This window comes from Phodopus roborovskii, unplaced genomic scaffold, assembly GCF_943737965.1.
Source record: "Phodopus roborovskii unplaced genomic scaffold, PHOROB, whole genome shotgun sequence".
Taxonomy (NCBI): Eukaryota; Metazoa; Chordata; class Mammalia; order Rodentia; family Cricetidae; genus Phodopus; species Phodopus roborovskii.
In genome coordinates, this window is record NW_026126613.1 from 1,628,561 (window position 1) to 1,643,783 (window position 15,223).

Sequence of the window (15,223 nt, forward strand, 5' to 3'; positions counted from 1 at the left end):
ACTTTTTGATTGGGTCTACTCCACAGGAGGGAATTCATGTGGGGTACTGTACACTGGATCAAAAGTTCATGGCTGGGGAGGTCGAAGGCCCTCACGGGAAGCTACAGCTATGGTTTTGCTAAATGGACGTGGTTTGTGCGTCAAGTTGCGTTCTAAATGATTGTGCTTATGCCCGTAGATGAGTGCTGAGGTCAGCTTTGATTGGAGAAGCTTTATTTTATAGTGGACAGTAATAATTATAAGGACTCATACTTGGTCAAAAGCCTAAGGATCAGTAACTGTTGAATGTACAGTTCTAAATAGAGAGAGATAGAGACAGAGACAGAGATGCATACACACTCACACAGACACAGAGAGACAGAGCGAGATCCATATACGCACAAGAATACAACACAATTAAATTACGGGCTGGAGGGATGGTTTGGTGGGTAAGAATACTTGTTGCTCTTGGAGATTACCTGGGCTTGGTTGTTAGCACAGGCATTAGGTGACTGACAACTAAACAACAGTTGTAGTGGATCTGATGTCCTCTTCTGGCCTTCATGGGCACCTGAATATATGTGGTACACACACATACACACAGGTGCACATGCACAGACACATACAATGAAAGTATTTCTTATTTAATTTTTAAAAAAGAAAAGGAGCTGGGCAGGGGTGGCACATGCCTTTAATCCCAGCACGTGCGAGGCAGAGGTAGGTAGATCTCTGAGTTCACGGCCAGTCTGGTCTACAGAGTAAGTTCCAAGACAGCCAGAGCTACACAGTGAAATCCTGTCTCCAAAATAAGAGAGAGGGGGGGGGGGGAGGGAGGAAAGGAGGAAAAGGAAAAGGAGGAGGAAAGGAAAGGAACTGAGTCATGGTGGTGGGTGCCTTTAATCCCCATACTCAGGAGGGGGAGGTAGAGGCATCTCTGAGTTAGAGGCCAGCATGCTTTACAGAGCAAAGTATAGGGCAGCTACATAGAGAAATCCTGTCTTGATAAAAGCAAAACATTAAAACTAAAGAAAAAGAAAGTGTACGCTCAGAGAGATTCAAAAGTGTTTCTGATGTATGATATATTCCCTTATTTGCATGTGTTTCTGCGTGTGCCTATGTGTGGATGCACATTTACCATGTGCATGAAGAAGCCGGAAGCTATTGTCAGGTGTCTTCCTCAATTGTCCCTCCCCCCTCCTTATTTTTTGAGACAGGGTCTCTCGTTGAACCGGAAACTCACTGACCAGGGGGACAAGCGCCTGTGCCCACCTCTCCTGGCATGCTTGCCAGTTTGGCGAATTGAGAAACAGAGGCCGAATGCTTGGTGGTGAGGGGTCTTTTATATGCCCCCTTTACCTTCACCTCCTTATGCTACCTATGTCCAGCACAGCTTGGGGATGAGTGGCTGTAATTGGAGGAATGACAGGCATCCCAATGGCAGTGGCTGAAGCAGCACAGGTAGGCATTCACTTCCTTCTAAACACATTCCTTAGGGGAACAGCTTAGGTCCTGATCAAGGAGCCAAGTGAAAGAGTCAAGTTTGTCTTCCCATCTTTTGCCGCCTCCTGAAGTGAGCCACGTAGCTAACCCTACATTAGGCCATTTCATAAGCAACTTTTCTTTTAATCAAATATATTAAAACAAATCTACCCCTGCTCTGATTACACCAGGAAGCCATCCTATTCATAACCATAATCACATCATACTTTACAGAGCGTTTATCACACCTGCGTTCACCAGCCTAGCCCGAGGACTGTCTGATCCCTGAGTGTTTAGCTAAAAGTTGCACCACATGTATTTACTAAGGGGAATTGGTATAGAAGCCTTGAATTTAGAACCAAGCCAGGTCTTTGTGGAGACAGTGTTCATTGAAAGGAGATTAAACGTGTTATCAACAAGCCAGCCTCATTCATCACCCAGTCCTAAAGCTACATGCATTCATATGGAATGTTTGCGTGTTTGTGTTAGCAGCACAAAGGGTGACACGCATTTGCATCAGAAAGCACAACTTGTAAGCAATGACTATTTTCAGTTCTAACACGGAAGTGGCAGTTTTTCAATTTTTAGCAGAAGTGTTAAAACTTATCTCTGTCAAACACTTGCTGGGATGTTTACTGCATCACTTACGCTACTTAGCATTCTATTTTAACCATTCGGCTCTGCATGGAAACCAGAAGGAAAAGAAGAAAAAAAAAAGCTTTAATTGCTGCTAATTTTCTTGTGGTAGCAGGGAGGAACGAAAATAGCTTGAACATGGAATTGCCTGTGTGTTGAAACATGACCAGTTTCATTAGCTCTTCATTAAGTTCAGATAGGAAAATGTAACTAGGAAAATGTCTGAAACAAATAATAAACTCCCCATTAAGAACTTACAGGCAGTTGGAGCTGGAGAGATGGCTCAGTGGTTAAGAGCACTGGCTGCTCTTCTGGAGGACCCGGGTTTGATTCTGCCAGAATCATGGAGTTTCTACAATTCCAGTTTCCACGTGGCATTTCTAACTCTAGTTCCAGGGGATTCAATACCCTCTCCTGATGTCCATCAGCATCAGCAACCGGAGGTGCAAATGGTACCCAGACTCACATGCAGGCAAGACACCCAATGCATAAATAATAATGTTAAAAGAGAAATCATGTAGTTTAGTAATTAGTCAACTGTTACAATGGAACCTGTAGTCACATTAGGTATGGTTACAAGGTCAAACAGATGTTTTAAAAAGACAGGTCACCTTCAAACACTTCAGAGCTCTACAGACTATGGCATTTAACATATAATATAGGTTCTTTTCTTATGACAATGAACATGTCTGTTCCTGGCTGTAAGGAGTAAGGTTTTTCCTCCCACCACTGGTCATGTCCCGCCGCCACCCTTCCCCAAATAACACACTGAGACTCTGTATTTGATATAATGCTGTTGGCCAGGTACTAGTTTCTTATTGGCTAGCTCTGTCTTAAGTATTAACCCATTTCTATTAATCTAAGTATTTCCATGTGGTTTCACCTTACCGGGGAGTGGGCCAGGCATCTGGTCTCCCCGGCCTCTCCATGCTGACTCCTCCCTACTTCTTCCTATTTCCTCCTTGTCTCCTAGTCCCTCCTATCTTGCTTTCCTATTGGCCAACAGTGCTTTATTCATTAACCAGTATGAGAAACATATTTACAGAATGACATCTCCCATCACCTGGCAGCACTAATCTACACTGGAGATGATGGACACTGAAGGAGTTTACTTTCTTCGTGGCAAAGTGCCCTTGCCTCAAATGCTGACAGTATGCTATCCAAATTGGACAAACAGGACACCAAAAAGAGTGGCTAAAAACCTTGCCAAGACAAGGCAGTCCAGTCCTTCAGATTATCCTGGTTCACAGAAATGTCTGTCAGATATGCTAGGCCTTTAGGCTGATGATGGATGCGCCCAACATTGCAGATCAATGTTGGGTGACTGCTAGGAAACCGGCTGTTTCTGTCATTTCTCACTTTTTTTTTTTTTGAAGTCACTTGCTCATACTTCCCGTTTACTCAGTTAATATTATTTCCGTCTCGGATCTCTGGGGGAGTTGAAGACTAGATAGTATAGTTATAGTTTTCCTTGTTTACCAGACTCAGTAAAGAAACTCACTAAAGCTGTGTTTGAAAGACATTAAAAGATAATTTGATAATGCAAATTGGAATAGAAAATAAATCAGGTATAAGACTTTGAACTCATCAAGAAAGACTAGATCATTTTCTCTGAATTTGTCTAATGTTAATGGACTAGACATTGTTATTGTACTTACTGCCTTTATATACTGTATAATTTTCTTTTATTTGTTATAACATTTTTAAAAACAATTATACAAACAAGGGGGATATGTGGTGATATCTTGCATGTACAAATAAAGCCTGTCTGGAGGTCAGAGGATGGAGCTTGCCACTAGCTAACCGTAGAGCTCTGGAGGTCTGTACAGACAGACAGAAGTGAGGTAGCTGGGCAGAAACAGGATATAAGCAGGGAGAAACAAGAGCTTTGCTGAGATGCTAAGGAGGTAAGGTGTGCCGTGGCTTGCTCCTTCTCTCTGATCTCTCAGCATTTTCCTCTCTATCTGACTCTGGCTTTTTATTATCTAGGCCAATTAAGAACTAAACAGGGCTTCTTGTCAACCCTTTTGTAAACTTCTGTCCCTTAGGCAATCTTTCCATCATTCCTTCTCCAACCTCTGTATCCACAGTTCTTTCTTCTCAGCTGATCACACAATAATCTGCACATTGTTGGCAAGAATGGGAACACGTCACTGCAGCGGAATCTTAAAATAGGAAAGAGGTTTGTGAACTGGGTATGTTGAGTGTTACAATAAATTCAGTGGGGACCTTGGTGGTGTGAGGGACAAACATGCCAGGGAGACAAAGCTTAAATGAGAAGTTTATTAGCAAGGGGAGGGAAGGAAGGAGGAAAGAGAAAAGAGGTAAAGAGACACAGAGACAGAGAGAGGACAGAAGAGAACAGGGAGACAGGAAAAGTCCTGCCTGCCCCAGGGGAACATCCGGGAAAGAGAGCCTAAGTGGGATGGGGTTTTCCTTTTAAAGGGTCCTTTGCACCGTGTGCAGACTGTAAACATGGAAGCCAGGGCTGCCCAGAGCACTGCCTGAGTGCATTCTGCCAGGTGACAGGGGCAGGCCAGCATAATGCCTGAATCCTTACAGTGAGAGACAGCAGCAATCCCAGCTCCTTGGACTCCTGAGTCGGGAAGAGAATAAACTGGAGGCTGCCTGGGTACCTTGGTGAAGCTGTATCCAAAACAAACAACAAAACAGAAAACCAAAAGGACTGGGTAAAACAGCTTAGTGAGTAAAGGTGCTTTCTGCTGAGCATGAGGACCTGAGTTCAAATCACCAGAACTCTTGTAAAAAGGTGTGATAGTGTTCTGTGCCCACAGGGAGATGAGAAGTAGAGACGGCTGAATCCTTGGAAACTTGTGGGCCAGCCAGACTGGTGTACATGTTATGGCCAGATCGAGGAGTCCCCCCCCACCCCCAAACAAACAAGGAGGCCAAATCCATATGTAAAGGCAAAGAGTCTTTATTCAGATTTGAACTTGTGGCAGGACCAGAGAGCCTCAAGCTCTCTGGGGTTTTTTATCAGAGCAGAAGTTGGGGTGAGATTGGTTGACATTTGTCCAGGGGTATCTTGACCAAAGCAGATGGGTGTGTTCTGGGCTTAGGGGACATTTGATGATCTTATCCACAACGGTTAGGATGTTAAATGTTTTCCCCTTGGGCAGCCAGTTCCTGAGTGGTCTCAGTTTGTGCTGAGAACCAGGTATTGCCTTAGGGTCAATGAAACTCAGGCCTACTTTTTGACTGGATGGTCTCTATTGAGCCTGTCATGGCTGGACACTACAAACACACCGGAAAAATAGCAGAGACCCTGTCTCAAACAAGGAAGAGGGCAGGACTAGGGGTTGTCGTGTGAAGGTCAGAGGACTGTCACATGTCTTCTGTGGCACACACACGTCTTTCTGGCAGCTTAGTGGTGCACATGGATCGACTGATATTTTAACTGCTGTCTGTGCTCAGACCTCTGCCTAGCGGGATTTCTAATCCAGTCAGCAACAGTTAGGTCACAGCCACCAAATAGAGGTTTTAACCAAGTCTCTATCATTCTATTTACCAATAAAAACCTAGGAGTCAGATGTAGGATGAAACCCAAATGGAGAAGCAACCAGCTGACCTTCCTTTTTGGCTGGACACTCAGCAAAAGAACCCTCTCTCCATTCCTGCCAAACCAAAAAGACCACAAATCCCCAAGACACCTTCCTGTGTGTCTCTAATCTATATTCCTGGCTCCTCCGTCCTCTCTATGGCTAATTCCTGTCATCCAGTCCTTGGCGCCATGCTCTGATCCATCCAAGGTTAATTTTATTAACGGAGTCTCAAAGTTCCCAGTGCAATCAAATATCCCGCAACACACACTCCTTCATTTGCACACATGAACAGGAGCTCGAACTGTTTATACACATGTACAGATACATACATGCACATGCAAATTTAAGAGCCTGGAGAAATAATGCAGGGCTCCAGCGTTGTCTGATATGAGGAAGGCCCTGATTTTAATCCCCAGAATTGAAACAAATGAAAACAGATAATCTGTTATGTAGGCCAGACCTGATGTTGTACCACTTACAGTCCCAGCACTCAGGAGACTGGGGCAGGAGGCCTGGCCTGAACATGTGACGGCTCTGTTTTCGTGGTCTAACCTCTTCCCTAAATCCACCCCTTAGGACAATCTCTTTGGGGACTAGCTTCCCACAGAGGCATCTGGGAGCAGTGCAAAGCTTGGGGTATAATAAGCCCAATAGTGCTTGCACAAATACTTGTCCAAATGAACTACTGAGTCAATGAGTAAATCTTGATGGTCGAAACTTATTTCCCAGAAGCCCCGTGACCTCCCATCAGACTTCAGAAGCATCACAGTCCATTTCCTGACATCCTGGGTGATCTGGATTCCATTTATAGCCAAGCTGTCAGTCATTCAACTTCATTTGCCTTGCAAATGAGTCTGTGAACCAGGCATTGATATCAACTCTGTAGAAGGAGGGCTCTGATGCTCAGCAATTGTCAGGGTTGCTTCTTTCCACCAAGTAGCCCAATGTCTCACTCCTCCAATAATGCTTTTAAAAGCCCACGTTGTAATAAACGAATCTCTGCTTGCCCCCGGTTGCCCCCAATTGAAGAGGTGACACCATGCCCCAAGTTCAAATCCCACTGGAGTCACAGGCAGCAGCTAATGAGAGGACATTTCACAAGTTAAAGTGACTCTTCTGCTAAGCCTACCCTCTTGTTAAGAAAACCCTAAGGCAATGGTTCTAGACTCTGTGGGTCTCAACCCCCTCCACAAACTTCTGTCTCCAAAAATATTTACTCTACAATTCATAACAGTAGCAAAATTACAGTTATGAAGTAGCAACTGGAATAGTGGAGGGGTCACCACAACATGAGGAATTTCATTCAAGGGTCACCATTGTAAGACCTTCAGAATGAGGAGTCTCCCAGTTTCAGTCGGTACCCCAAGAACTCAATATCCAGTCCAGTTGCTGCAACACGCAAGAGGCTTTAATGAACAGGAAACGTTTGCGCAAACGTGCTCCTCCAGCGCGCAGGCTAGAGAGAAGCAACCTCCCCCTACCGGGCACAGGTATTTTTAAAGGCAAAACCCACAAGCTTAGGGAGGGGGTGGGATCCTCTGTCCATTGAGTACAAGACCCTTTGAGGCTGGATGGTCTCACTATTAGGGTCAACAAACCTTAGGGCCTCAGGTGTGCTAATTAATCTTGTCTGGGCAAACCAGAGTTACAGCTATCCCTTTGTTTCTTAAGGACCCTAGTCACCACCTGCTGACTCACAAGAAAGGAGGGGCAGTGTGAATTCTGGGTATCTTGTTTTCTCAGGGCCTTGTGAGGGGAAGTTAGCAAATTCCAAGGAACAGATATTGGTCTGGGTTAGCTTTCCAGTTAGTCTGTCCTTCATTTCAAGTGGAGTTTTTTTAAAAAACTTTACTTTTTTGTCTTTCAGCATAATTGGCAAGGCTGAGAACCACGGCCTAAGCCCTTGTTTCCCTAGGATCAAAGCTTTGCACACAGGTCTCTACAGCATGGTCTATGTCTCAAGCTCTGCTGCTGCTGGAAGTCTCAACCTAAGGCGGCAGGGCCAGGAGGCAATCCTCAACAGATGCTTCCAGAATGGGGGTCTTGAAGTCTGTTTGCTTGAAGGTCAGACTGCAGTGAGGACCTGGTTAGGGCGATCATGCTGGCTGCTCCTCCATGCTGTTGGGGTGAAGCTGCTGAGAGTTTTGTCTGTGGTGAATTTGATGGTTTAAGGACAGAGATACACCATCCAGTGCATAGCTTCACACACAGTTGGAGAATTATAGGGGAGATATGGACCTTAGACTACATAGGATTGGGGGGGGGTCTGTTGCTAAGTACCACCAAGGAGAGAAAAATCAAGATTCTAGTACACTGACATTTACAGAGAAGTGGACGGTACAGAGGTCACTAAGGTGGTCGTGGTAAGTGAGAGTGTTAGTATCCAGGCGTCTGTCCTGGCCCGCCCTGGGGTTCTGACAGGATGCGCCCTCAGCTGCAGCCACTAAGAGCACCACCTGCGCACATTCGCTGTGTTCCCTTTTAAAGGGCCCTGCCCACCTCCATCCTCTTTCCTTTTCTCCCTCCCCCGAAGCCAATCTCCCTGCTTCCCTTTCCCCCTTTAAGAACCCTTTCCCTAATTAAAACAAACAAACAAACAAAAAAACAAAAAAACGTTCTGCTTGAACTCTGTCGCGTGGCGTGTGGTCTTTCTCTTGTGTGGTGCTTTTCTTAAATTACAACAGAAACTCTGATAAATGTAACACGTGGGTGAGGTGTGCTTGCGTGCGTGAAACTAAAAGGGGCCCACAGAGGAAAGGAAGAGATTTCATGGGAGGCCAATGGGGAAGAGGAGTTGGTGATGGAATCCATATGATAAGAAAGGAGGGTTCCTTAAGAGGAACAGGGTAGTAGCCAGAGGACGGGAAGGAGCAGAGGGGGAGGGATGAGTAATGGCAAATGGCAATGTGTAAAACCTCACTGTGAGGGCTGGAGATATGACACAGAGGTTCTGAGTTCAATTCCCATGGTGGCTCACAGCCATCCATAACGAGATCTGATACTCTCTTCTTGCCTGAAGGCATACATGCAGGCAGAATACTGTATGCATATAAATAAACAAATAAATCTTTTTTTTAATGCCACAGTGAAACCCATCACTTTGTACACCAATGTCAAAATTAATACAGTTTGTCAAAAGGCATTGTTTTTGGTAAACAGGATCCTGCTTCCACAAAATTAAAGTTTACAATTAAATTTAGCCTCTTGATCTTCACATGTCCCCTTTAAGAAACCCTCCAGTCCAGGATCACAGGGAACTATTCTACACCAATCATCTGTTAGCTTCATAATTTGCAATGTGGTGCATCTCATCTCCACCTGGAATTGACTTTTGTGTAGAGTGAATTAGGAGCCCAACCTCATCTCCTTTTTTTTGCACACTATTGTTCTAGCATTGCTTATTACGAAGATTGCTTTTCTGTCTCTCACCGCAATGTGTCTTTCTTACAAATTAAGTATACAATTATGTGTGGCCTGTTTTGTGGTCTCAGTCCTGAAATATAGAAACACTATTACTTTCTTTATTGATTTTTATCTCCAGTCTTAAATATTTTAAGCTGCATTAATGGGTTTAATATATTTAATTTATTTTTAGCATTTAAATGGTTGACCAAGCAAGCACAGAATCCTAATAAGAAAAGCCTTGCAGAGCATCTCAAAGGCTCTTATAAATCTAAATCTAACTTATGAATTTATTGGGTCCATTTCTCTTCAGTATTAGAATGTCACACACACCCTTGTTCACATTCTCACGGCTTTAAACTTGAAATTATAAGTCAATTACATCTTTTAAAGAGATTGAACCCCAAGACATCTGCTAAATGGTCTGCTATCCTCATCTTTTAAATATTTCAAACATCTTCAGCAACAGGAGTGGATTACCCCCAAACTTGATGTAAAGTGTTAATGCTGGTAGCGTCGTTTCATCTGCTCTCTTCATGCATAGTCCTACGTTGTTCCTTATATGTGAAACACTGGTGGCAGAGTAGCAGCTCTCACCTTGCCGGGAATCACAGGTCTCATTTGGGAAAACAGGTGACAGAGATGACACCCGGGAGCAGGTCCTGGCACATTTAGGAGGAAGGGGACAGGATTTCAGTTTGACATCCTTGAGCTGGAAGCCGTCTCTGTTGCCACCTCCAACCTCTTTCTTCTAGGGCATTCTGTCACCCTGCTCCAGATATCCTAGAAGGACACTTTGAGATTCTGTCACCTCCAGAGTGCTTGTTCTATGCCTGGAATGCTCTTCTAGAATTCCCGCCATTGTTGGCTTGTCCTTACCTGTAAGAAATGTTAAGTGGCACCTTCTAGAATGCTTCTCCTGATCCCCTCTCAATGCCCACACATACCACACATACACACATCCCACCACACACACCACACTCAATGCCCACTATCCCCTTTGCTGAAACACAAGCAGCCAAATCCCCCTCCACCACCAAGCCCTTCACGCACACGCATGTGCTTGAACACACACACACACACACACACAAGCACACACACACTCCAGAAGCAAAACTCTCAAAGCTTTGTACATTCCACACCACCATGTATTCTAACTAAATATAAAACTCCAAAGTAATATTGGGAAGGTGACACAGAAATCTCCCCCCCCCCCCAAATTATGAATCTTAGCTGGTTCCTTTAATCACTCAGCGGACTAAAGTCAGACCTCCAGCTTGTCTGTCACTAAGACACCTTTCTGGCCTGCTATGGCTGGAAATCTCGCTGGGGTCCAACTAACAAAAATGTTTGCCACCAGGCTGTGGGCAGGCTTTAAGTGTTGTTTTGGCGCCCCCTCGTGTCAAGAAATATTGCAACACTTGTACATGCTGAAAGTCTTAAAATATTTGAAGTTTTCACTAAAAGGAATGTCCTTTGTTGATTTTCATTTAAACTCTTGGTTTTCTAAATCACAGAAAAATCTGACCATATCTTTTGCAGCACAAGATGGTTGAAAGTTATGGAGAAGCACTGGATTAGAGTAATCCATGGATATTCATAACAGCTGTTTTGTTTAAATTGCGCTCTAACACCTCTGTGAAGAACTTGCCCTACGAGTAAGCATGTATAAAACAATACCCGTAAAAATTAAAAGAAATACCCATGTATGATATTAGTCACTGTAGAGCTGGAAACAGCATACAGTAAACCAATGAAAGGGTGGTTATTTACAGAATGTCACACCTGCCCACGGGAACATCACTCAGTATAAAACAAGACCAATAAAGGAAAAAAGCTGGGCACGGTTGCACATGCCTTCAATCCTGGCAGTCAGGAGCCAGAGGCAGGTGGATCTCTGTGAGTTTGTTATCCGCCTGGATTACAGAGTGAGTTCCAGGACAGTCAGAAAAACATAGAGAGACCCTGTGTAGGAAGAAAGGAAGGGAGGGAGGGAGGGAGGAAGGGGGGAAGGAAGAAAGGGAGGGAGGGAGGGGAGGGAAGGAGTTTGTTGTTTTGGTTTTTCTTTTCTTTCTTTCTTTCTTTTTTTTTTTTTTTTTTTTTTTTGCATGTTTGAGGGCATCTGTTTACCACATGCATGCAGTGTCTCCAGGGTACAGGAGACTGGAGTTACAGAAGGTTGTGAGTCACCATATGGGTGGAGCACCAGCTACTCTTTTGTGGCTGCACGGTGGCCAACAATTCTGTTACTCCAGTTCCAGGGTCTAAGGCCCTCTGGGGGCACCAGCCACAAAAGTGGTGCACACACATACATGCAGGTAAAACACGTGTACATACATATTAAGGTCACCAGTTCTAGACCAAAATTCCTTATCAGTAGTAAGTATAGAAGAGCGATAGTCCTTCCCAAGTCCCAAGGATTCTTAGGGAACATCTTTAAATATACATGATAGTCCCCACCCAAAATAAACCTAGTAGGAGATGGGAAGGGACTGAAGAGACACAGCTTCATTTAAAGCTTTCAAAGGTGCATGAATAAATGCAAATATATTCTATGTGCATTAGGGAGAAAATTCAATATAATGTAGGTATAATTCCCCCCATTTAGTCTACAAATTTAATGTAATTTCCATTATAATTATGCTGAATTTTCCTTTTATCTGAAAGCTGACGGTTAAATGTTAGGATTTTGAGGTGCCCCTAAATGTCATCTGGACTGGAGTGGTGGCTCACACCTGTAAGACTCAGAAAGCTGAGGCGGGGAGGTACCTCAAATTCCAGGCCAGGTAGGTCTATAGAGTCAGACCCTGCCTTGGGAAAACAAAATCTAAGTTATTTGGGAACATAGAAAGTACTCAGAAATTTATTTAGATTCTAAAAGTTAAGTGTTCCACTTATTAAAATTACAAATAAAAAACTGCCTTTCTTTCTTCAAGGATTTAACTTCACCTGAAATGCTATTATAAGTCTTACTCATTTTGAAAATTATTTCTGAGGGGCTTTAAAAAAAAATTGGAACTCAATTATAAATTTTAACGTCTATGCATTTTAAATTTATCGCTATACATATAGTCTTCATTTCCTAAAGCATTACAATAATATGATTTATCAACAAAAAAATCCTTTTCAAGTACTTAAATTGTTTTCACAAATAGAATTAATTAACTTTACCATTATGTGGGGATTAAGCGCTCTCAGTGGCACAGCTCTTGCCTAGGAAGCCCTGCGTTTGAGCCAGCAATGCAAAAAAGCAAACCAAAACAGCAACAATACAAAACAACAAGAGTGTCTTATTTAGTGTGTGTGTGTGTGTGTGTGTGTGTGTGTGTGTGAACCCTGCCCCTCTAAAATCCTCATAGGGAAGGTCTCTAACTTCCAGTGCCTCCACGTGTGACTATGGTTTGGAGATCGGCTCCTTAAGAGGCTACTTGTGGTCGGCTGAATGAAAATGACCACCATATATTTAAGTACTTAGCCTCTTGTTGGTGGAACTGTTTGGGATGGACTAGGAAGTGTGATCTCTCGGTTTTCAAGACGGGGTTTCTCTGTGTAGTCTTGGCCGTCTTGGAACTCACTCTGTAGACCAGGCTGGCCTCAATCTCATAGAAATCCACCTGCCTCTGCCTCCTGAGTGCCACCACCGCCTGAGGCATTCTTAATGGCCCTGGAATTGCACTATTTTTTTATTTATTTCTTACTGACCTGGAGGCAGGAGCTGAGGCAGAGGCCATGGAGGGGAGCTGCTTACTGGCTTACTTACTCTTCATGGCTTGCTCAGACTGTTTTCTTATACAATTCAGCACTCTCAGCCCAGGGGCGTCCCCGCCATAATGGGGGGCCCTCCCCTATTATCAATCTCTTTGGCTGAGATTGCTCTTCGTCCATTCATCAGAATTTTTTTTTTTTTTTTTAAGAACACAATCACTATTAAGCTATAGAATATCCTTAAGGAATATCATAAAAGAAGTACATTATCTTTTAATCAAGTAGCTTGTACCCTTGTGAGGAGGTGCGTCATCCCCAAGTTGAACATAAGGTGTAGCCAGGCAGGAAAAACTCAAGGTGCAAAGGAGGGAGAGGTTTGTCTTGAGACACAAAGGACTTCAAGGAAATGCTTGTGGGAGGCCTTAAAGTTAGGAGGTTGCTTGCTTGGGGGGCTGGGCCCCTAGGTGGAGTTTGATGCGGAAGCCACCACGTGAGACTATTGGTGTTGACACTCATCATCAAGCTTTTAGGGCCCAAAGAACTTTTCGGACTACTCAGGGCCCTAAGGGACAAAGCTGGGACCAAGGGTGGACCCTGCCCTGTCAGCCTCTAGGTCCAAGACTTAGTTTTCCTGGTCACTTGTAGCCGTAACACACTTGGCTTCCCCTTTCCTTGTAGCCTGGTGCCGTTGGTGAATGCTTCCAGACCGGTGGGCACCATCCTGCATTAGCCAAGTAAATAAATAAGCAGAAAAAAAAAAAAAAAAAGAAAGAAAGAAAACAAACAAAAGCCACCCAGACTCTTTGAACTACAAGTCCCAGAATGCAACGCCGGAGTTAGAACGCGACCCCCCTCCCCTCCCCGAGAGCCCTGAAGCAGACCGTCATGCAACGCTCTCCAAGTAGGCGGGCTCGGTGAGGAGTCAACGCCAATGCCGCGACAGAATCCACGTCCGCTTCCGCCTGGGAGGGGAGCGTTTGCGCATGCGTCGCGGTGGCGTCTTGCTCCCGCGCCTGCGCAGGTGGGAGCGGCGGCGGCGGAGGCGGAAGCGGCAGCACCGGCGGCATTGGCGGCGGCGGCGGCGGCGGCACCGGCGGCTCCTTTCTCGTTTGCACGCCGAGCGGGGGCGTCCGGTCTGCGTCCTGACCTCGAAGCCTCGGGCAGAGCGGCGACATGACGGACCGCTACACCATCCACAGCCAGCTGGAGCATCTGCAGTCCAAGTACATCGGCACGGGCCACGCCGACACCACCAAGTGGGAGTGGCTGGTGAACCAGCACCGGGACTCGTACTGCTCCTACATGGGCCACTTCGACTTGCTCAACTACTTCGCCATCGCCGAGAACGAGAGCAAGGCGCGCGTGCGCTTCAACCTGATGGAGAAGATGCTGCAGCCCAGCGGGCCGCCGGCGGACAAGCCCGAGGAGAACTGATGGATGCGAGCGCGCCCCGGGCCTCCCCGATCGTCCGTGCCGTGCGCCGCGCCTGACCCTGCTCACCTGTGGGCCATTCCCAACAAGTCACCGAGACGCCGTCGGGACCCCTGGGGACGGGACTGTGCGGGAGGAGCCACCCCAGACTCAGCAAGCCAGGGGGGAACGAGACGGCCCGCACGGGAGTGATGACGCCTTTCGAGCCCGCCCGCCTTCCCGTCGTTGCTTGTCGTTCTCACCGTCTTTATAAAGTTTAGGATTTGCCCGATCTTTCGGTGTGGCTTGCTTGCTGTGTTCCTTGGGTGGGGGTTTGGCGGGAGGTGGGGGGGGCGGGTGCTGTGGACCAAAGTTTGAAGAGTTGTTCATTGCCTTAAGTCCGTCCGTCCGTCACGCACTTCTTTTATGACATTGCCTCACCTCGATTTTATTTCAGGCCTAGAGTTTTGTCGGGTCCCAGAGGAAGCTTCAAGCGTTGGGGTCCTTACGCCTGCGTTCCCACCATTTCTGAAGTCTGCTGTCACTGGCCTCACTAGATTTTATGTTGCACGTTGCATCTGCTTTTCTTGGGAATTAGTCTATATTTCTTCAGAAATGGCGACCCCACTCCCTTACCCCCATTCAGTGTTCACCAGAGCGTTATCCAAAGGTTTGGGGGCCATATGCCAGTTTGGACAGAGACAGACTATAAAATAGACGTAAGGGCTAGAAGATTCAGGGAGATTGGGGCAGCTTGAAGAATTCACACTTTTAAATATCGTTTATGATGTCAAGATATTTCGAGGGTGACATTTGAGTTAAGATTTTTAACGAATCAAGAGAAATAGCCATGCAGAGCACGGGAATTTGTTTACCATCTAATAGGGCATTGGTTAGTGTGTTACTGAAGGGACACCAAAACAGCAATGATAGTCAACTGTGAGTGCTGATAGGAGCCTCTAATCCCAGCACTCTGGAGGCAGAGGCTGGGGGATTTCGAATTGTAGAGAGACCCTGTTTCAAACAAAAAAATAAAAGGTAATAGTAAT

The 15,223-nt window shown here is 45.4% G+C and overlaps 1 protein-coding gene across 1 annotated transcript; it reads left to right on the forward strand.

Annotated features, from left to right (window-relative positions):
- Positions 1-13,892: 13,892 nt before the first annotated feature.
- On the forward strand, positions 13,893-14,466 carry Sf3b5 (splicing factor 3b subunit 5). The gene has a single exon (XM_051206162.1). It carries the CDS (start codon positions 13,938-13,940, stop codon positions 14,196-14,198), a length of 261 nt encoding a protein of 86 aa, XP_051062119.1. The 5' UTR covers positions 13,893-13,937; the 3' UTR covers positions 14,199-14,466.
- The last annotated feature ends 757 nt before the right edge of the window (positions 14,467-15,223 follow it).

What these genes read in the sequence shown, in the direction of transcription:
- Sf3b5 (XM_051206162.1), top strand. Translation starts at nt 13,938, where the DNA reads ATGACGGACCGCTACACCATCCACAGCCAGCTGGAGCATCTGCAGTCC.